Source organism: Poecilia latipinna, unplaced genomic scaffold, assembly GCF_001443285.1.
Source record: "Poecilia latipinna isolate Pla-1442-1.1 unplaced genomic scaffold, P_latipinna-1.0 Scaffold2254, whole genome shotgun sequence".
Taxonomy (NCBI): Eukaryota; Metazoa; Chordata; class Actinopteri; order Cyprinodontiformes; family Poeciliidae; genus Poecilia; species Poecilia latipinna.
In genome coordinates, this window is record NW_015114870.1 from 39,004 (window position 1) to 54,900 (window position 15,897).

Here is a 15,897-nt window from a genome sequence, read left to right on the forward strand (position 1 = left end):
GTAAAATGGAAGGAAAAGAAAGCAGCCATCTAGTTGTGAAATACTTGTCCCCTAGATGCACATCGTTAAAGCTCACAAATGTATTTATTGCTCTTTTTATGAGAATTTTATTAGCCACCTTTTCTTAGAGTTTCTGTCGAAATGTTCTGCTTGGTTGTATTTGACCTCTTTAAGTTGAGTATGAAACCTTTCAGTCCCGCAGTGCTGTGAACTGAACAGTAACACTGCGTTTTTTTCCCTCTGACTCCTCACAGTGCGTCACGCTGTCCATGCAGAAGTGAGATGTTGCAGAAATTCAAAAGCTAATTCAGAAGCATAACGTGTTAATTATGAAGAAAACAAGGGATTCTATGTGATGCATCAGTTTTTAAGACACAGTTCTCATGTGCTCATTGTCAGTCATTGGTGAACAGGCTATTAGTGACTCCATAAGAGGTACTTAGAAGGAGCAAACCATGTATGATGCATTAATTTGTGGCTTTCTGGCAAACATTTTACCGTTTCTCTTGCAGCAAAGAAAGCCGCCTCTTTTCTTCTGTCTAAACTTTTTAATTTGCTGGACAAGTGCAAATTAGTTAATTGGGTCTTACGCTACATTTTACAAGAAAACAATTACTACTTTTTTTTGTTTCATTTTCCTAGACACCTCACAATAACACCATATAATTGCTTTGTTTGCCTTCTTTAACCGGACTTATTAACAGCGATGCGTCTCTTTGGGTTTCGTCTACAGTTGGGAGGATGTGGCATCCTGGGGGTCGGAATCTGGCTCTCAGTGACCCAGGGAAACTTTGCCACCCTGTCATCATCCCTTCCCTCTCTGTCGGCAGCCAATCTGCTCATCGCAGTGGGGACAATCATCATGGTGATCGGATGTCTGGGCTGCGTGGGAGCTGTCAAAGAAAGCCGCCCTCTGCTGCTGGCGGTGAGTTATCTCCTTTAAATGGCTGCTGGCTTTACACTTTAGGTCGCATTGAGGTCATGATGACATTTTCAATTTGTGTTTTGTTGTTAGTGGTGTGACAAACACTGTCACTAACTTTTCATGAAGCAGCGAGCACTGACACTTCTCATCTGGCATGATTGTATGTTTTTAGTCGATTCTGACTCACTGGTGACTCCACAAGTATCAATTTAAGAAAACCTTTTTATTTAGTGCTTTGATCAGCTACAACGAAAGCTATATTGGAAACATTCATTCCTAAAATGACAGTTCTATAAAGCAGAATTGGATGTTTATGATTTCTTCTGGTTGCCATTGCAGTGAAATAAAAGAAGGAAAAAACAGTGATTGCAGAAACATAGATTATGTCACAAATCTCGACAGGGAAAACTGAGTAATTTGGTTTCAGTTTTTAGTGTATTTCAGGTAAATAAAATTACTTGATTGCCTTTTTAACAGTGGTAAAAAAAGATAATGTGGTATTGTAACCACATAGTACTCAAAACTGAAAAAAAGCAATGTCTGCTTTAAGTCTCTTGAAATCCCTTCATTTTCTGTTAGTTTTCAAACTATTGTCTCTGTCGAGGAACCTGTAGCAGAATCTTTCATTTCATATCAAAATATGATTACATTTAACTCATGAAGATAGTGAAATGTGTTTTCATTTCTTACCAAAAGCTAGTAATTTGTAGGTCAAATATCAAAGAAAATCAAAACTGATACAGACTAGAAAAAGCCTAATTAGTGCATTTCCAGCAATATTCTGTCAGATGACAACTGCTTTATTTGATTATTGTAGACCCATTATTGCATTTACAAGGAAACAAAACAAGGAACTATTCTTGGTACATTCTTAATATTATAAACAGCATGTGTGCGCATTTTTTACAACAGTGCGGCTTTGGACAACACCAGAGTTTCCTTTGGGCCATTAATTGCAAATTACGGTTTTGTCCTTCACTTTTTGCTACAGGGAAGCTTTACAGAAGAGATTTTCCCATGAAATCCTTCAGTTTCATCATTAACAATAAGCACACACTAAATCAAACCAAGCTCTCCCTGGTTTTTTTTATTTTAATAGGTTTGCTACAAGATAAATATCACATTAGTGGAAATATTGTTTCAAATATATATTGTGCATAAGAAAAAAGCAAAAGTTGTATCTACTATTCAGAGACATGCTGTTTTAGTTCCTTAGCTTCGGGGTGTGTAACTAAGAATTGAAGAACTTCCCACTAAAGAACGTTTGTTTGACAAGAAACTTCTGTTTTCTTAGTCCTCCGGGTGAAAACTTTGCAACGTATGAGCCATATGGGGTGTGGACTTGTTCTCACCTCTGAAACCCGTCTGACATGGTGGCTCTTTTTTTGGAAATATCTTCCCAGGTGTGTCTTTTTGTTTGTGTGTGCCAGGTGTTAAGAATTATGTGAAAATTGAAGCACAGCAAAAAATAAGCTAAAAAACAACCATGCAACATGAACTGTTCTCAAAAGTAATTTCAAAAGACTTTGCACCAGCTGTGCTTGATGCTTGAGTCAGCTGATTTCAAGAGCAAAATGTGAATGCAAACCAACTTTCAGATTACGGTCATGATGGTTTAGTTGAAGAATTTTGGCAGATAATTCTCTTATAATTAAGTCCAACATTGTGCAGCAGTTATAGAAAATAAGTTAAAATTGTGCAGGGAAATTAAACAAATATGAGGTTTTTGAGACTGAGTATTTGCATAATCTGCTTTCACAATCCATGACATACTTTCTCTAGTGACCAGACAAATTTACTGTGCTGTGTCTAAATGAAAGGAACATCCTCTCAATTAATGAGTGACAGATCTGTTTGTTCTTAATGCACATTGAAAAGTGGTTCTTACTTCAAATACCAAGGTTAATTGACATTTTGATCACTGATGAGGGATTCTCAGGTCTGCAGCAGATATAACGCAAGAGGAATTCCTGTTTTACTCTTTGTGGGAAAATGTGTAATTAACTTTTGAAAGTCTTTTAATTTGTATCATTAGACATTAGTTTCTCATTTACACTGAACAAAATGGCATGGCAGTTCTGTGATCCAGACAAGTTTAAGCACATTTTTAGCAACAAAATCAATTTAAAACTCTGCACTCATATTTTTAGCACATATTCAATCACTTCCTTATGTAACCTCATTATTAATGTTCAGCAGTAATACAGCAGAAACCTTTGATTCAGTTTTCTGTGATGAAGCTGGAGTTCCAGTTCCAGTTGGGAAACTCTCTCCCCCAAAAAGAGCTTTAATATGTATAAAACGGCTCATGATCTAGTTAATTTGCTTCAAACTAGAAAAGGAGTGTTTAAATTTGATGTCTCATGAATATTTTTACCCGTTTAATCAGTTTCAAGTACAGTTTGCCAATATTTTTGCAGTAGTGGCTCTAACATGAAAACTTCTCACAGATTCAAGATAGTACAAGACTGCCAAAACCTGCAAATTTCAGTTTGCTTGTAGAATATCAAAGATATTTTACCAGCTGTTTTATTAAGTACAGGAACTAGGCAATCCAACTTTAGAATATTCATGTATCCTTCAAAAATAAATCTGATACTCAAATAAAGAAAGAAGATACTACAGATTAAAAATAACATTCATGAAAAAAAAATAAAAATACAGCTGCATAGATGTACAAACTCATTGACAAAAACATCATTAATATAACCTTTGATTTGGTGTCAGCATTCAGTCTTCTTAAGTTCACACCTTTAATCAATTATAGAAACACTGATGAGCCTGAAATAAAATTCAGTTGCCATAGCATTTTTGTGATGTTTGTTATTTTCCATCCTCGCTAAAATCATAGTTGGCAGGTTGCAAAAGGATCAAGTGATTCTTGTTTTCGAGATAAGAGTACAAAAGGCAGAAAATCAACAATGCCATTACAAAATCTGGACAATTCTCTGAAACTGGTCTAAGATGCTACCAAGAAGCCACAGCAACACCGAAGGAGCTGCAGGAAACAGCAACAACCGCAGCAAAATAGCAATAAAGACACACAATAAGTTTGACCCGTTCATGTAAAAAAGACAGAATAATGTAACAACTTTTGGCAAATAAAACTGTAAAAATGTAGATGTGCAATGCTTTGATTGCAATTAGCAAGCATTCTGAATCCAAAAATTCCTTTAAGTCCAAAGGTCTTTTTAAGTTTTGACCACTTCAACAAACACAAACACTTTTACACACAATTTAATTATAGTACTTTAATTGGTTACATCTGCTTTCTCTATATTTCCAGCCAAAGGATAATTGCCACTCTCGGCAGCAATGTGTGAATGGACTGGCAGTTTGCTAAAAAAAAACAAACAAACAAATAAATAAATAAATAAATGTTATTATATACAAACCTGAGTCAGGCCATTACACAGAACATATGATTCTGTTTGGCTTTATTCGTCCTGCTGAACTTTGTAAGCTAAGCCAGACTTTGAGTGAATTGAAATAATGAACTCTTTAAACTGGTGTTGTGGACTCAACTGAGCATCAACACCATCACTGTTTAGGATGCTGAGCTGCATCTACCGGCTCTACATTTACAAATTAAATTGCACGTTGTATGATTTTGCTGTCAGGATCATTTATGACTAAAGCAAAGCTGTATTTATCAAATTTTAATGTTTTACTTGAATGTTTAAATCTGCCTAATATTTTTAACTGATCACCAGCAACTCCATCACATCTGGTAGAAAATTGTATATTTATTTTAAAAAGCTTTTTTTTTTTTTTTACTTTTATTAGTATTCTTAAGTAACCTATACCTCATACGAATAAATTACACCAAACTGTGTGACAAATTAAAAAACCCTGTACACTGTTAGGTAAATCATTGGGGGCTCTAAACTTCTCTGGAAAACATCACAGCAAGTGATGTTGGGTAATTAAAGTCATGTTTTACTCCATTAAATTGAGACAGTCGATACCGGAGCAAGTCAAAGGGTACAAAGGTGCCTTGACAGGTTGGATTACCCAATCTGCTCACAAATTGGGCAGAAACATGAGATCACTGTGATGGAAGAGGAAGCAGACTGACCACACGAAGAAAAGGCTGGGTGTGAAAACAGAAGATATGAAAAAGCACATTTTATCACTTCTTAGGTTTTCCACTACATAGACTAAAGGCAGAAAGAGCCAAAAAGATATTAAAGGTATTGATCTTTGACGCGCTTCTTGACTACGTGCCCAACATGACTGGCTCACCCATCTTACTGATTTGTCAACACACACAAAGCCACTGTAGTTTTGAAACTGCATGGAAATCACAACACAGGACGAGCAAAAAGGAATCAATCGCTGCACCTGGACTTTGATTATCGCTCACCCTGAAGCTCTGCTGAAACATCAATCTCAGCTAAAGTGGGACATCAACACTGTTGGCCACACGGCTCATAACATAAATACCTGAGGTGTATGCAAAGAGGCTTTGGGGGTTTAATATAAATTTTTATAATGTGTGCAATATGTATTTTGTCTTTATGGGCCAATAAAAACCCACTACTACCAAGATATAGAGCTTATTTAAATGTAAATATTAAAAGACATAGTAAATATGTAGTCCCAAATGACTAATTGCAACATTGATTTTAGAGCTGTGAATTGCTGTTTGGCTATAAAACTCCTGGATATACTTCGCAAAAGAAGAAGAAAAAAAAATAGCAGTGTTCTGTTTCTCCAGAGTCGATGTCCTGCAGCTTTATGTTCCTCCCTGAAGGCGTCAGTTAGAAATAGACCAGCTGTGGCTCATTAACTCTCATCGAACAGAAAATGTAATGGAACAAAAACCTGCAGGACACCAACTCACCACAACAAGAACCCTCGGCTTTGAAAAGCACCACTTTGAATCTCCTCTAATGCACTAGCATAATCACACACTTCATTACCAATGTCAGTATTATCTGTCTGGAATTCAAATGTCTTTGTTTGGGTTAAATTCTTGGTATTATGAAGCTATGAAAAAATGACAGAGATCTTGAGGTCAAAAGAGAACCATTTATGTTTTTTGCTTGCTCACAATTCCCCACACAGTCGGGTATCTTAGAAAACTATTCATTTAGTCAAGGAGACATAGGGATGTTTTTGAGATCAAATGTTTCATCTTATTATTACATTTTCAGATCAAACTAGTACATAAACCAAAATGATTGAACATTCACCATAAGTAAGCCCCATCAGATTACACAGATTAAATAAAGTCAGCAATTTATTTACATAGACTTACAGAGGTGCAAAATGTCCAGGATTGAAAAAAAAAAAAAAAAACTCTACAAAAATAAAGCAACATCTTAAAGGCAAACCAAGGTCAAAATTACTAAAGTAAACTATTCTCCTAGGTATAGTGCTCTTCTACCTATGTGAATATATTGAAACACAAAGACAAGCATGAAAGTTAAATCTTGAAAAAGAAGAAAACTGCTCAAAAGAAAATGGTCCCTGCAGCCTTCAGTGTTTCTGCAGCTCCAGGCAAAAACTATAGAAGCGCTACTCAAAAGTGTTCAATTATTTTAGCATAAAAAACTGTTATGGCACACAATTCTTTAATTGGAAAACTGAATTCTGGTAGCATAGGGTGTATCCCAAATATATTAATTAAATTACATATATTTTTAAATTGGAAAAAAAAATACTTCTTGCACTTTGATTAAAAGAAAAATACATGCATGTGCCTCGTTATGCAAATTAGCCAACAAGTCAAAGAATCTTTATAGAATTTGAAGCATCAGGCTGAATGACAGAAAACAAGGCAAAACTATATGCATGTAAGTTAAAACACTGGGAAGGATTATAAAACTCCCTCAAGACTGTGGATCAATAGTGTAGCAAAAGATAATTCCTTGCAGGCTGTAGTTAAAGGAATATATCCAGTTAAACCAACAAAGACAGAAAATACACAACAAAAGAAGTGGAAGACAAATGAGCAGAAACATGAGTCAACTTGTGACCAAGTTGTAAAAAATCTGCAGGGACATGGGATTTAAGTGGATAAGAAACAATTGCAAAGTGTTATTGGTGCCTAAGCATAAGAAAGCAAGGAACCAGGGGGCTGCAGAGAAGTATTCATGGACTGTGGCTGATAAGATTAAAGTGGGATTCAGTGACAAATTTCAAATCCTCAATGGTAAAGGACATGATGCTGAAACGTGTGTTTGTTGTCATCCCAATTAATCAAACCCACTTCCACAGCCACTGATGATCTGGGACTGCATGTGTGATAAACAAGCAGAGCAGATGGTTGTCGTTACCTCTGCAGGAAAAGCATGGCTGTACACTGAAATTTTAAGAACTTATTGTTGTATCCATTGTTGTCCACTTGTTTGAGATCAGGGTAAGTGATTGAGGGCGACTGTGGCTCTATGGATAGAGTAGTCGTCTTGCGATCCAAGGGTTGTAGGTTCAATTCCAGCTTCCTGCCACATGTCAATGTGCCCCTGGACAAGGCACTTAACCCTAAATTGCCTAACAAGCTGCGTATCGGTGTATAAATGTGAGGGTGAATGTGACTCTAGTGTAAAGTGCTTTGAGTGGTCAAAAATGATCGGATAAAGCGCTATACAAGTTCAGTCCATTTACCATTGATCCCACATCTCCATATAAAAGTACAAAATAACACTTAGAACTACTGAGAAAAGATTGCCAACATTTTCCTTCAAGAAAGGCAAATTAAGGCAACCTCATGGCCATCAACCAGTCCAAATTATAATTCAATTAAAAATTCATTGTGAAAAGTAAAAATAGATACACATTTTTTAATTACTGTTGCAGAATGGGGCCTGACCTGCCTGAATTACGAAGAATGTTGTTTTATTACCAAAGTTCATGTCTCATACTTATGACAAGGAAGTTATTTTGATTTTTTTTTTTTGCTTGATCTGAAATAAAAATCTGCACCATTAAATTTAATATTATTATTATTTTTTTCTTTATGTTCTACAAAGCCAGAAAATCCTCAGAGTAGTGAAGCCTTATGTTATGACAGGAGTTACATTCAAAAACACATACACACACATATGCATACAAATTATACACAAATATTCACAAGCTGATTCACAGAAAGAGCACATGCTGCTTCAAATATAAATGTTTAGGTAGCCAGAGAAAAACAAAAGTGCTGTCGGCGTTGGAAAAACCGGTCTGTAAAACTGCCAGATAGGATCCGGGATCCAGTGCTTCTCATTTCAGACCCTTGGAGGCAGTGAATCTTGGAGGAGCCTGCAGAGAGCACACTCAAAGGTCTTCTCTAAAGAAGACATCACATTCTAACAAAGAACAGCAACACAAATCAGGGAGAAAAATAGATCAGCACCTAAAACGGGCCTGTTTCAGAATCTTATTATTAGATGATTTTTTTTTAATGTGTAGAGAATTATTAAAAATTATTCTCCCAGCCGCATTATTTTTGAGAATACATTTTAGGCTGTTGCACCTTTTTTAAATGTGGGTAGTCATTAAACCTCAAAGTACATCATTGTTGGCTCCAGAAAAATCGCTGAATATTCGCTAATCTGCATCATCAGTTCCTCTGAAGAAGGGAGTCCAATATTTTTGAAGTTTTTACATCCTTTGAGATCTTTCTTAAAGTTTTAAGAACCCACAACAAGCCAATAAAGTTGAGCAATAAGCCACATCCTTTGGAGCGAATGTGAATTCCCACTTCTGTCCTCATCAACTTTTAGTAGGGCACTGCTGAGAGCATCTTGACAAGTGGCTTCACATCCTGCAGCAACTGCAAGGAGACTGTCTGACGATGTAGTGAGAATGGCTGGGAAAGTCTTTAGGAGCTCATTCCCCTCCTTAGAGACTGTTTTCAAGGACAAATGACAGGAGAAAGTTCTCTGCAATCTGTCCAGTGTATACTTTAAGTAAGTCAGTGGCAACACTTTATTACCGAAGCCCTTGGTTTCCCTTTAATTTTAAATAATTCTCAACTCATTCAGAGATTATGATTGTGTCATTGTGATTTATTTTAGGGTAGCATTCAGGGGCCCCTATAATGGAAAAAACATTCATTCTTCAGATTAATTTGCAAAAGATACGAGACTTTAATGTGATATAATATCGCATTAATCTCGTCACAGTCTGTAATGCCATTTCCTTGCTTCATTACAATTCCCAAAAAAGGACAATTTCCTTTGACACAAACTTCAAGTTGAAAGTTTTGCAAAAATAAAACTTATGGTAATATATTTAATCTTTTTGTATGTCTGGCACACAAAGAATTTCCTCACGAAAGTCTTGTTAGGGAACAGCTTAATAATTAATTCTTCAAAAAATATATTTCCACCCTCTGGGTGGGAAATTACAAAATTACATTAATTAGAAAGAAACTGTTCAGTCGTGCTGCTCTTGATTTAATTGTTATATTGTGATTGCTTTCATTATTTCCATCCGTACGCCTGTGTCTCACAAAGAGATTTTTTTTTAATCATTTACAGTCAGTTCATGCAGCCTCTTTGATAATAAGAAGCCATTCAATGCAGCAGCTTGAAATTCCTTAAGCTGATTTGATAGCTTTCCTGTAGTATATTATAAAACCTGAATGTCATCCATGACTCTATTGTCTCAAACCCAGAGGAGTTAAACTCCCTATAAAGAGCAAAATAATGGGAAATATTCAGCGCACCACAGGAGTTGAAACTGTTTGTTTTCCAAGTGGTAGTGAGTATCAGTTCTCATACTTACAATGTCTCTTTACTCTGGGGTGTAATTAATTACCCGTGGTTTTAAACTCTGGAACAAGCTGGAAATAAACTGCAAACAATTTACAACTAGTCCAACTTTCTATTATTCCCTGTTTGGTAAAAAATATGGAACTGTCTCAAACTCACAGCTTGAAGATCTGGCAGAGCTTTATTACTAGGATTTGTTGCCCTCTGAGTTTGAAAATGTGCATACATTTCAATTTATAAACTTAAATTAAAATGGAGTAATGTCCACCAACAGCAATTAATAAGCAAAGTAATTATAAATGTGCTGTCTTCAGCCTATTTAATTAAAAGTGAGAAAGTTAGCAGTTAGCATGCTTAGGGAGATCAGTATTTAGCAACATATGAGCCAGATGTTTCATTTAGGGGCTATTTAAGAACATGAGCCAAAAGGAGAGTGAGTTCTTGTGATCGAGATCCAAGCTAATTAAAAAAAAAATAATGGTGTGGCCCTGAAATGAATCGTTGATTTTTGTTCATTAGTGACCACACAGCTTTGCTAAAAGATAAAATTGCTACCCAAATTTTGGAACAAAGAAGTACATTGTTGTGAAGTGTAATAAAAAGGATACATGGCTCTCATATGTATTTCAAAAATAATAATCTAAAACGAGTGGCAGGCATCTGCATGCAGCCCCATTTGCTTTGATTCTCCCACAAAAAAAAAATCAAGAGTGACTGCCTTCAAAAGTCCATTAATTAGTTAAGTAGAGTTGTCAGTGGTTTGTCTGCTGTAACAGAAAATTTGTGGAGATTTTTAACTGAATTTGGTTATAAAACAGTTTTCCAAGATGGGATATGTTGTGTCATCTGTGAATAGATAAATGATGGCAAAACTTCAAAGCTATCATGGGTTTGTCATCTATATTAACAGGCTGGAGAAGAATTTATTTTAATTGTATGTATTGATTGGGAGATATGTTATTAATTAGTGTTAAGAAAATAAATTTAGAATATGCTAGTTTTAAAACTTAACATGTCTTGATTGAAATAGCCTAATTATAGTTTTCAGATTAATAACTTCTTCTGTCCCATTTACCTTTATGTTAGCTGTAGTTACAGCAGATTGTTTGCTAAGATCTTTTGATCTGCCCTTTGGCTGAGTGGGAAAACAATCAGGAGAAGTTCCAGCTTTCACACTGATCTGTGAAAAGCCATAAAACAGCATGAGTTCAGGCCAGTGGAGGAGAAGCTCTGCTTCCACTTTGTTTAGACAAAGGGGACAAATGGCCTTTGATCTTGGAAACAAATTGCAGGGAGTTTCTAACTTTAGAGAGGGTCAGAGATAGCTCCTGGTTGGATGAGCAAAGATACACCTTATTTGAATAAATTAAAGACAAGAATTCGCCTTCACCATAAAACTTTCTACACAGGAGTAACAAATCAGATTTTCTCTTGCAATTCTCCAGACGTCTTTGCACGTCTTTGCTTTTCTTTCTTTCTTTTCTTCTTCTTCTTTTCCATTTGTCTCAGGTAAATGAATGTATGTCTCTGTTGTTCAGCAGTTTCTGTTGTAATTTGCATAAGTTGTCTTCTATTGGATTAAACTCTGAAATTCTGTGACGTCTACACTCATTGTTGTTTTCTGTGTGACTTCACTTCGGCCCGCCGGGAGAACTTGGGATCCGTGAGAAGAAGATTGAGCCAGAGATTTTCCAAAAATATATTATAACCTAAAATCTTCTTCAACATTAGGCAACCAGATTATTAATGGGAGAAGGAAATGGCTGCAGATCTACAATTTAGCCTTAAAAAGTTAGTTTGCACATTGATATGAGACAAATTTATGAGGTAAACCAACTGTGTGAAAAATTGTGCACTGTTCAGATGAGACCAGCCTGAACTTTTTGTCCCACATGCACAAAACTATGTGAGGTGGAAAACTAACCTTGCACATCATATGCATGTCAGTTTTTAGATATGCAGTATCTGTAGAGACATACCCTAAAAGACTTGAAGCCAAAGGTGTTTTATTGATTGAGGATGACTGAATTAATGACCGACTCTTCAAATGCTTATTCTTTCTAGAAATAATGTTCTTTCTACTTCACAATTAAGCCCTTTTTGTGTGAGTCTATTGCAGAAAATCTAGTTACAAAATAATCTGACATTTACATAAATTTGATCCGAATACATTTAGTCACATGTCAGTTTATAACCTTCAGTTATTGACATAGTACACACATCATGCCTGCTGCTCCTGTGGCAACTCCTGTTGTCAGTTTATTTTTGCCTTTTTTCTTATTTTAGCAGCATGCAAGAAAACAGCAGAATCCAAAGGGAAGCTTCTGATGCCTCCGGCCAACACAAGCCTCATGTTATTTTTTTGACCTTCACACAATAGGATCACAAAAAGGGAAAATGTCATGTATCAGACATGACTTTTCCACTGGGTTCTTTCCATGTCTGGACTACAAATGTCAGTTATCTCCAGACAGGTAAAGCAGTTAAGAATTTTTATTCAATACTGACATTTCATTTCATGGCCTGTAATTCAGCTTTTAAAACCACATTAGAGCATATGTCTATGGTTTAATTGAAACACCTGAACATTTCATCCACAGACAGTAAAGCCCGAGATGATATTAGAATATCTTTTCAAATGTTTTTTTAATTATTTTTTTATTTTAAGAGCATCTGAAAAGATCACGGGTGAGTCAAACACAGCGTGGGTTTTACGCTGCCATTGTCTTGTTACCTAGTTGTTCTCTTGCCTTGCAGCGTTGTCACTGAGGCTTTCATCCTTTCCACATGAAGTGATTCATTCATGCAGGGGCAGCCAAAGAGACCTTGGGGGCTTTTGACAGCCCTGCTCCATGCCAGTCCTGTGAAGTAGCAACAGTCAAATCCACTGTCAAGGAAAAACCTGGAATACACAAAGGACACAATGACATGATACCCTTGAAAAAAAAAAAAAACACATCTTAAACTGAAATCCACTTGACCCTCTTATGTTCTCCTGCTTATTTGTCTCACTGTTACAACTGTAATATAATTTAACACCAATTTATTTTTTTCTTAACAGCTTTATTTGCAAAATAAAGTCTGCAGCTACCCTGTTGTAATTCTGGCTATTCAGTTCAGTCAGGACAAAAGGAAAGTAATAGTTCACAATAGGTGGGCAGTTCACAATAGGTGGGCAAAAAGAATGATTTATTGTTTACCAGCAACAAAAAGCAGGGGGAGTATTGTAAGTCAGTTACAGGTTTACAAAACCACATGCAGGATGCCTATAAGCTACCTTCAGCTATAGATTTCTCAAATAGACTAGCAAGTGATTAACTGACTCTGAATCACTTGTCACCTTGTGAGTCGGTCAATGCCATGTGTGGTTTACACACTGTTTCAAAAAGCTCCTGATGGAGTGAATCCTGCCTAGAGACATGGAGTGCAGAGTATCTGAAGGTGCTTCCAGTGGCGAGGTGAGAGGAACTCAACGAACCAGTGTCAATAAATCTATAACAAAATAGCATAAATATTTATCTAATAATAATGCTTCACAAAGGAAAATGAATGAAGGAAATATATGTTTTTGCCTACACCAGAATTTGTAATAAGAAAGTGAAAACAACAACCAAGTTTGAACAAGGCCTCCAAAATCGCAGGAATTCAACAAGAGCTGAACAAAATTTTCCAAACATAAACAACACGCACATACTTATTTACATTAGAACTGTGATTTACTTAAATTATTTTCAGAGCTAATAAGAGCCCATGGGTTACGCTTGGGTTCTTGTTGTATTTAAATTATTTGAAATGTCAAGCATTTGAGATTTAGTCTTTTGAGACTCAATGTGGTAGAACAAAGTTGTTTAAACAGACGTTGCACTAAAAAAGCTTTATGAGTATTGATCAATAAATATGCTCAGCATTAGCTGAAACAATCTGCCTTAATCATAGCACAAATATGACCATGTTCACTGTGAATTTGAATAGCCAGAGCTCTGCCACAGATACTACTTTCATGTCTTTTTTATGGGCTTTAAATGTGTCAGATGAACAAATGGACTTCACATAAACTTTTAGAATACAGCTTGAGAAAATGGTTTGTCCTTGCAAACTGGGCTGAATTATTAATAAGTACTGATTTATAAGTCTGATTTTATCTTTCAACCAACAAATGGTGCTGTATGACAAAGTAAATAAATCACACATAAGCTACTTTTTCTAATAGTAAAAAAACCCCGATATAAACACTTTAATAACTTGAAACTAGTTGAGATGTCATCAAACTGCGTTTTACTTAGGATCTGTTAAAGTTAATTGCTGCTTGACTTAATGTTTGAGACTTGTTTGTATATTCATGTTCAGGTTCTTTGTGGCATAGTTTTTAGTTGTCCTCAACTTCCCTGATCTGGTTACTGCTGCCAAGTCATCACGCACCAATATATAATCTCCTCAGCTGGCTCTGTTCTTTGTCAGATTCACACTGTTCCCATCGTGTTTTCTCAACCTATTCAGTTTCCTTTTTGTCTCATTTTGAATGGTTGCCTTGGCAGAATTTTTGGCTTTATTTTTTTTTCTTCCTTTTTGAAATAAAGGCCTGTATCAGTGAGCTCTTTGTTGTATTCTGCACAAGGTCCCGTTTTGCTCACATACAGCATCTACTCTGTAATATTGGTTCTTGAATTTTTCCTGCAATCATTGTTGAAAACTCCACATTTTGACCTAAACTTCAGAGTATATTTTGCACATTCATCAGTTCTCAAATCATACAGATAGACTGTGTGTAGGCCACACACACTCTATCCAAAATGTGTGTTACTGTCACACAACTTTTTGAAAAAGACAGAACATGTTTATGTGTTATGTATTGCGCTCAGTTTTTGTCAGGATTATTGGGAGCATGAGAGATGGATGTTTCAGGGTTCCAGCATTTTATGTTGATTAAAACACTGCACATGTTCTGCAAGATTGCTTTGTTTTGTTTTTTCACCTTAATGTATTTCTTGTGAAACAAAAGCGTTTTAACTAAGTGGGACACTGTAACCATACATGCATCGTCACCAGCAGTTTCAGTCTAACTGTGGGTAACGGATTCGGATACATGTTTTAATTTGCCTCCAAATGTATAATTGTGTCACAACCCATTCACTGCTTGTTTGTTTTCTTGCATCATCACTAAATACAATGCCAGGTCATCTCTTGGACGGTGTCAGGGACCAAGCAGTACGGCATGGAGGACACTGGTGTTTAATTCAAAAAGTGTTTTTTTTTTTATTTAACCCAAAAGTATGAAAAATATTTCACAAATCCAACACTTAAACAGGCGTGCCAATAAAGGAAATGAAGCATGTGGTTCAGGCCTTTGAGGCTGTCAGCAGCCCTTAGAAACACATTTTACTAGCCAGGAGGGAGAAGTGAGAACACTCAGAACTCAAAGAAAGATATTAACATAACATCAAATTTTTAATTTTGACCTTGCACTGTTGATATGCGTGCACTGCGTATAGACATTATAAGGTGTGATGGAAAAATAAGCTAAGAAACGATATATTGGAGAATGAGTGATACAGTTAAAATACAAAGTAAACGAAAGTGAAACAAAGTTGTGGTGAGGTGCAGATCTTACCCTGTGTGGCTTCCCGTCACAGACAGTGTTATAAACATGTTTTGCTTTCTTTGCGTCTATCAACAACCAGTCTGTGGGCAATTCGGAGTTGTCTGTGCTGGAATTCCTATTCCATGGGGAGCGCGGTGGATACCAATCTGCTGAGGATCTGATCGTGGCACTGCATTAATTGTGTGGGGATAATGAATTGTTCATTACAGCAGATCTGCTAGATCCTTTTCTGTCCAGCTGGACCAAGGAAGTGATGGAAATCACATTTCTGCCACATCAGATGAGCACTACAGTAAATTACTTGGAGTGCTGCCAGCCGTTGTGGGTGTGACAGTGTAGCAGTCTGGTCAGCATGGAAGATCCTGCTTCAGAGTTTTTCATAACCAAGACTTGACAATACATGCTGGTCACACATCATGTTTGAGGTGCCAATGCTGCTACCAGGGTAGTGACTGCATAATTATTTCTCTATAACTCATAAACAAGGATAGAAATTACTGACACAGTTATGAAAAAAATCTCTGATAGCTTTGTACAATATTGTGTAAACCAGTGGTCCCCAAACTCGGCCCGCGGGCCAGATCCGGCCCGCCTCCGCATTTGGTCTGGCCCCCTGAACAATACCAGAGAGCATTCAGATTTTTTTTAATATACCGTATTTTCCA

General features: G+C 36.4%; 1 protein-coding gene across 1 annotated transcript in view; it reads left to right on the forward strand.

Annotated features, from left to right (window-relative positions):
* The first annotated feature begins 691 nt into the window (after positions 1–691).
* The window catches only part of tspan4a (tetraspanin 4a), a 56,538-nt gene continuing 41,332 nt past the window's right edge, over positions 692–15,897 (forward strand). Inside the window, exon 1 of the mRNA XM_015018245.1 lies at positions 692–925. Within this exon, the coding sequence (XP_014873731.1) occupies positions 707–925 (219 nt within the window). The 5' untranslated portion in view covers positions 692–706. The remainder of the gene's footprint in view (positions 926–15,897) is intronic.